Source organism: Anneissia japonica, unplaced genomic scaffold (genome assembly GCF_011630105.1).
Source record: "Anneissia japonica isolate Jap-2015-1 unplaced genomic scaffold, ASM1163010v1 scaffold288058_len748972_cov163, whole genome shotgun sequence".
Classification (NCBI taxonomy): domain Eukaryota; kingdom Metazoa; phylum Echinodermata; class Crinoidea; order Comatulida; family Comatulidae; genus Anneissia; species Anneissia japonica.
In genome coordinates, this window is record NW_022701645.1 from 724,872 (window position 1) to 732,926 (window position 8,055).

General features: G+C 35.8%; 1 protein-coding gene across 1 annotated transcript in view; it reads left to right on the forward strand.

The window, feature by feature from the left end:
• Positions 1 to 8,055, forward strand: part of LOC117103703 — a 14,940-nt gene that overhangs the window by 897 nt on the left and 5,988 nt on the right. Inside the window, exons 2-4 of the mRNA XM_033244309.1 lie at positions 2,392 to 2,472; positions 4,619 to 4,705; positions 5,376 to 5,426. Coding sequence (XP_033100200.1) covers positions 2,392 to 2,472; positions 4,619 to 4,705; positions 5,376 to 5,426 — 219 coding nt within the window. The remainder of the gene's footprint in view (positions 1 to 2,391; positions 2,473 to 4,618; positions 4,706 to 5,375; positions 5,427 to 8,055) is intronic.

Here is an 8,055-nt window from a genome sequence, read left to right on the forward strand (position 1 = left end):
CTGTTATACAGCAACATTGATTCCATAACTTAAATGATCATACAATGGAGTAATATTTCCATAAATCTTGAACGACCAGATACGCACCAATTTGATAGCAAAGGGTCGCGGGCTCTATGCCCACCGGGTTACATTTTCAAACAATAAATAACATTTTCATTTTCGACCGTTAAAATTTTCTTTCAATCGGATTCAAATTGGCCACACCACTGCTATATCAAGAAGAATATATATCCGTGTTTGATTCTCGGTTAAAGTGATTTTTTTTACTCTTGATTCCAAGATTCAACTCGTTACCAGAATTAACAGTGCATCTTTAAAATGTTTCCATTGCACTCATAAACATATTAGTATAAAGGTCTACATAAAATTAAATAAAATCGAAGAATTAATGTTATGGTGTAATGTATGCTGAGCAACACAGTGATTAAAACATTCATAGAAATATGTTTAGTATGTAGGCCTAACATTAATTTGAGGCATGTTGTGGCGAAATGGTAAAGTTGTCGCACAGTCTAGTATTGAGTAAATGAGCTTTAAAATATGGGAGCTCAAAAATTGACAAAAAATCCAAATTTGTTTTTCAGTGTAGGTCAACATTTTAATGTCTTATTAATCATGTCCCAAAGTATTAGTTCTGGAAGTGGTTAACAAATTGTTTATTTAACGTTATTTTTCATAGTTCATTCTATTAAACAATGTATACACAAATAACTTTGAAAGGCAATTACTGAAAATCTTGTTTATCTTGACTATAAAAGTACTGTACTTTCACTTTCCAATAACTTAGGTTTGAAATGTCCAATTTGAATGAATGACCTCTCATTTTAAAGATCACATACTCAGGTATCTGACAATACCAATAACTTGAATTTAAATTTTTGCTACAACTTAGCCATTTTGCCACAACATGCCTCATTTATGCCCATGCGAGATGGTTGTACAACACCGTGGGACTTCAGAGAGTGTCATCTACAATGGACCTTTCTGCTAAGCCCCGTCCCTTGGATATTTTTGCTATGGTCCCACAAGACTAACCAGTGTTAAAATTGGTTAAAACCAAAGATAATAAATAGCAGAAGATAGAGCAGCTTCCCAATATAGTGGAACATCCGTTCCAAAGGCATTGTGCGTACACGGAGAGCAATTTTACCCCGTCCACGTGGCGGCGCTATATAGAAATAATAAACAGCAATAAAGGCGCCGCTCTGGTTCGTTTGTTTCCTGTAGTTTCGCCACTTAGTAAAATGTTCAAATTTTACCCCATTCGCGGGAGGGCGGATGTTCCATCAATTTTAATGCAAATACGCGGAGCAGCTCACTCTGCTATTTAAGTTCTTTGTTAAAACATACGCGAACAAGTTTGTTTGTGGGACAACACGTGTGTTTTTTTTTAGACGCGCGCGTATTCATAGCGCTGTTCTGATTAGTCAGTTAAATTTGATCGACACCTCGGAAAGGTGCATTCTACAATCCTAAGTATAAATAGGCCTACCCCAGGTCGGCCTCATCATCTCATTATAAAACATCAACCACTCGGACAATCATTGCTCTCGGATGTTTAAAAATGTATTGTCCCATGGAAAATACCAACTTGAATATAGAAGTGTATTTTAAAAATTTACCCATTATTTTACACTACTTTTTATTATTACATTCAGTATGAAAATCAGGGTACACAACTTTTAATTCAATAATTTCCAAAAAATGTCCAAAATTAATAACTGATGTTACTGCAAAGTGAATAAGCTAATTTCAACCGTATTTATATGATTTAAAAAAAAATCATTTTCACAGGGACAAAACATCTTCAAACTGTGTGTGGATACTGAGAATAAGAAGTATATTTTGATAGAATAGATTACTTTTAAGTTTTGTCGTGCATTTGATATTATGGCAAAGAAAAAATTATTGCTTTGCTTTTAACATAGACCTAAAAACAAGGAAATAAATCACATTTTCATAGTAGTTTAGAAGAATACAAACACTATTTATGTCTTAGTGCTTCTATGATAACAATTATTCAGTTTCAGTTTTCAGCCCAACCACCAAAACCAATATACTTTCTCGTGCACTATCGTTTTACCAAAAGAAACGAACTCATTTAGGCAATAATAGTAGTTTCTTCTGTAACGCAGTAGAACCCCACCTTTGGGACACCCCTATTAAGGGGACACTTTTCCGTAAAACGAGACCCTACCAAACTTTTACTTAGTACACAATGTGCTATCAAACAACTGTAAAATATATAAAAATCAAAATTGAGTCCCATCATTATTGAATTTTTGTTCCCAAGCATGCTCTGTGAAGGAACACACATTGCTAATATTTAGATCTCAAACACGTTTTGTGATTGGTGGCGAGTTAATTACGTTATATTTTTTGTTTCAGGCCAACCGGTTAGACCTACCATCTTTACCCCAAGCATACCTAACGCAGAATCTACTATTGTGCACAGAACAGAGCCCGAAGGTGGGCGATTAATTTACGTCAGCACTATTAGTTACAACCCTAAAGTATATTAATTGTATCGATCGTATTTCTGGTTGCTTCATTTGTGCTATGTAATTCTTAGTGCTCCTACGGGGAACCAGTAATTAGGCAATGTTATTAAACAACCTGAAAGATGTTAATAAATTATTTAAGAAATATGACAGAAACTACCACAACGAGATTTGTTATAATGAAATATATTAACTTAGACTATAGCAATATGTGGAAGGTGAAATAATTTAACAATTTTATTTAAATTCAAAGCCGGGCTACTGCGTCGTACGACGATCGTACGACCGTCGACTGACGAATCAAACTCTGCTCCCTGTGAGCACTAGACGACCCGAAGCCGTCTGCCAAATTGTCTGAATGGATCGTCATTAAAAACGATCCGTTGCGCGCGCGTCACGGGATTGCGTTCTGCATAAAATCGCGTCCGGCGACGACCCTCGGGCGAATGAGTGCCCGGCTTGAAGACGGGGACACACTGCCGACGGTCGTCAGTCGGCGCTACTCCATGGAGAACACTACGCTACGAGGCGCGCCCATTTTAATGACCATTCAGATTGCCAGCCGGTGTGTCACGTCGTCAATGGCGACGATTGATTTGCAATGGGTTCCTGGATGGTACTGTCACCGAATTTCGACAGTAAGAGCTGCATAAATATACAAAACCGTAGACCTAACCTAACCTTAACATGGGTAATGCTGCGAATATTCTTACATTTTTATATTTGCATACAGAATTGCATCGTAATATAGACACAATATTTTGTGTTAGTTTCAATCAGACGTGATAAAAAGTAACAGAGAATGGGCAGTAGAGTCATCGCTTGCTAAAACCGTCAATATCAGGGGCGGATCCAGAGATGCCCGAAAAGGGTATGATCAAGAGACAACGCTACCCTAGGGAAGTCCGGGGCATGCTTTTTGGGTGATACATAATTTATTTTTCTTTATTTTTTTCTTTTTCTTACTCCCCCTCCCCAACTCCCCCTCCTTCTTTCCCTCTCTAAATCCGGTCCGCCCCTGAATATTACATTGCTATCATTTGAGTTTTTGAAATCACAACGAATTTATGTAAGAGTAGTTATTCTCCATCCATGCTTGGAACCAGTAGGAGTCACCATTCACGTCCTGGAAGAACAGTACAATCCGCCTGGCCAATTCGAGACCACTTTGGGGACCTGAAATTTGGGTGGTCTCGAGGTTCGGTCCCTAATTAGAAACCACGATCAAAAAATGGTCTCCAGACAACATAATTAGAGGGTAAACGAACCTGAAACCTCTAATGAAGACCGAAGCTAAAAAAGTGGCCTCCAAAAGACAATATAGGACAGCCATTTATTAATTGTTTCGATCAAACTGATGTTTGCTTTATAAAATTGTTTTACCTACTTGAAACTGTTAAAAACTTGTTTAAAAAAATTGATAATCAATGTTGTTAAAAATTGTTTACACCAATAAGTTTCCTATGCCAGACGTTACTGTTGAGTGCACAGCACCGATTTTGCACTGTGTCCATGAGCTTTCAACTCCACTTTTTTGCAAGAGGTGAGGTGCCAAGGTCCTACAAATTTATTTTCAAAAACTAGTTTTTCAAAAAAGAAAAAAAAAAGCACAAAGATAATATGATGTTATATGGATAGCATTATCAAAATATATCTTAATATGGAATTAGGGGGTATTTATTGTTTAAAAAAAAACTTGAATTTGTTTGATTTTAGTTTATGAATTGGAGGTAGTTTTGTCACTTGGTACTTCCATAAAGGTGGTTTTGAATTAGGTCTCATAATTAGAGGGTGAAGTCAGTGTTAAAAATTGCTTGTTAGTTGGTGCATTGAAAAATTGGTCTTGGAATTAGAGGGGCGTATATCTTTTGCGTTGTGATTTCGAAGAAACTCAGTTGGCTGCTTGCATCACGTCTTAAAGCATTACCTCCATGCATGGTAGGCCTACCACATGTAAATTCTTAGATATAGGGTAAAAAACTAAAACTAAACAAAATAACTTACAGTGGCTATAGTATAGGCTACGATAGACGTACATTGCGCCTGTAGCATTTTTGTCTATTTCAAACAAAATATTCCCTGGTCATATTAATTGCGTAATATTTTTCTTTCAGGCCATACGGCTAGAACTACCGCCTTATTCCAAACACGTCCTAATGCAGAAACAACTTGGCCTATTACGCACAGAACAGAGCCCAAAGGTGGGCGATTAAAATGACAGAAACAGTATTGTTTTGAGTCTATTGAATATTGTAATGTATACAAAAATTAGTGTCTTCTTAGTAGAAGTTTAATGTGTTAAATTTACCATTCTGCACACTCGAAAAATGTCCCCTCTAAATATAATGGAGGCGTCCCCTTACTAAGGAAATTTTCTTCCTCCATGTTCTTACTAAGAATTGGCTGTAGAGTAATATTTGCCCTTGTTTTTCTCTATGGTTTTACGTAAAAGCGTGTCCTTCATAGGGGTGTCCCATATAAATGAGGGGTTCTACTTGTAGTTACAGCTTGAAATGTGGTCTTTTAAGTTTAAGTGCATTTTGGGCTCTTTTTCGGTAAAAAATATTCTACTTTCGAGTTTATTTAACGCGTTTTGGTTGAGAAACACAATTTAATTTTTACTTTGCCTAACTTGACGAGTATGCATTGCTAATATTAGCTAAATAGTTTCAATAATTATTCAAGTTACCATATGAGATTAGTATATACTTATAAACGCCAAAAACATAATAGTAGTATTACAAATGTGGATAGTATTGTAGATGATAGTGTAGTATTGCAGATGTGGATTAGGATATATATGTTACAGGCCTATATTAAAATCATGTTTTTGTATAGCAATTCAACTGCGTTAATATCCTCCTGTTTTAGGGAAACCAGGTGGACCTAGCACACGCCTACCTAATACCAAGACTATCAAAGGTGGGCAATTGTGGTTTATAGTAACAACTGAAGATTTTAATGAAGTACAAGACCAAACAATCAATCAATTAAAATAAATAAATCAACCAATAATCACTCAATCAAGCAACCAATCAATCAATCAATCAATCAATCAATCAATGAATCAATCAAACAATTTAAAATGTAAAATATTTAAGATTTTATATTCAGTACCTGTCTCTTATACACATCTAGATGTGTATAAGAGACAGGTCATAAACCCACGTGTGTTCTTGAAATTATATAAAAGGCGTTGAAACAAGGAATTGAAGCAACGAGTCATGTGGACTATAAAACACTTTTATTTCAAAAGAAATTTTCGACCAGTCCTCTGGTCTTCTTCAGCCTACAAAACTAAATGACAAAATGTGACTGATACAAGAGATCTATTATACAAATAAACAATATAATTGTGATAGGCTTAGAGCGACGTTCCGCAAAGTATGGTCCGCGGCCCAAATTTGGGCCGCGAAACATTTTTGGAGGGCCGCGAAGCCGTCTGGAAATTGACCAAAAAAAAAAAATAAAAAATAACAGAGACGTTTTATCATGGAGAAAATTGTTTTTAATAAAGCCGCTTTATTGTTACAGCGAATGCGTCATTTGCACACACTGCTAAAGTGCCAGATGATGCGTGCTATTTGAGTTATAAGCGGTTTTTGTGTCTATGTCTCGGGATCTTTTATCTGTATATTTATTCCTGATAGTTCTAGTATGCAACATTATTTTCTATAAATAAATATACTGTATATATACCTTTTTTAAGCATTAAATACATGTCAAGCGCGGATCCAAAGTTTACCCTGGCTATCGCACAGATGGGTTCCATATTGGGAGAGTGAGAAGAGAGCTAGCTTGTTTTGTCGCTGGAAGATAAATTTTAGATAGGCCTATTCGAAAAGTTTTTGTTTCTAGATTCTTTAATAATAATAATAATAATAATAATAATAATAATAATAATAATAATAATAATAATAATGTTATATTTATATACGGTAGCGCATATTGCACATTGCCCCTATGCGCTTTACAGAGAAATAATATAGGCCAACTGAGAAAAAGCAAAATAACAATAAAATACACTTTGTGCATTATGAGACGTCTATTATTGAATACAATTTGAATTCATAGTTTTTCCCTACTTCTATGGACAATTAATAATTATGATGATTAAGTGGATGATATGATGATGCGGAGGAAGCTGTGCAAGATTAATTAACAGGCCCTTTGATGTGAAGTGTCAAGCGAGGCCCGTAGCCTAAGTTCGGCTGGGAATTTGGAGAATTATCGTTGTCGTCAAATGTTCAATGCACACCAGTCGGACAATAAATGATTTATGATATTTGCTTTTTTATAGAAAGTAATCTGAAACCCACAAAATATCAGTTCAGGCATTCATTAATCTGTCTTTTTACATCTAGAATCGACTATTGTAATGGAATCTTATGTGGACTACCATATGCATCGATCAAGCGAATTCAACTTCAATTAAATACTGCCGCACGTCTCGTCAAACAAATATCGAAAACTCAACACATCACCTCTACATTGAAAACACTTCACTGGCTTCCAGTAAGGCAGCGCATTACATTTAAGATCCTTGTTCACACCTTTAAATGCCTTCACAACGTAGGCCTACCTGACCGATCTCATCCACCTCCGGTCATCAACATGTTATCGAAGTCTACGTTCCACCTCATGTCCATATACCGGTACTTTATCTACCCTTTAATTCGTTTTAAATATGGAGAGAGGTCCTTTCAAGCTGCTTCTCCCAAGCTATGGAATGCACTCCCTATTGAGATCCGACAGTCTCCTCCATCCATTAAGGAGAGACTCAAGACCTACCTTTTTCAAACTTTTTAATTTTTCCTTTTTTGTTGTTTTACTTTCATCGTTTAGTTTTTCTAGGATATGCTAGTCTAGATGCCAACATCACTTGAGCATCTGTGAGTTATGATTCTGCAAACCACTGCTTGCCTGTGGTCTCAAATTGCAGGAAAATGGTGCGGTGATGTTGGTTCCCCTGCGATAGTCTGTTTTCTCATGCTTTTTTTTCATTCTTTGGTCGCTTGGTTAGACTTTAGTTTTTGGTTTGTTTTCTTTCGTGTAACTTAAGCGCATAGAGACCATGTAGTATACGCTTTACAAGTCCCAAACCATTACCATTACCATTACCAAACATAACATATGAATCATACAAAATAAAAAGAATTCAAATAAAATTAAAAACATGTAAAAATCATCTACACTAAATCAAAATGGAATATTTACTGTCTGTTGGATCCCAGATTTAGTATTGCAAGGCTTTACAGTATAACCAATCCCCGTATTTCTGATAGATTGCTGATTAAAATGTAAAATATTTAAGATTTTATATTCAGTACATTCTCAAGTAAATCTCGTATATCCCAAAATCGCGTTATATTTATGCACCGAAGTAGAAAATTTAACTTAATAATTTTGATATGTTTTATGTTGAATGGTTTTTGCTGCGAAGCAGCCAATTCATATTTTTGACAGCAATTTGACCTCTGAAAGGTCATTGTTTGTCAAAAAACGAGTGCCTAAGACGACTGAAAAGCGGAGTTTCCTTCTTTCGTTCTGC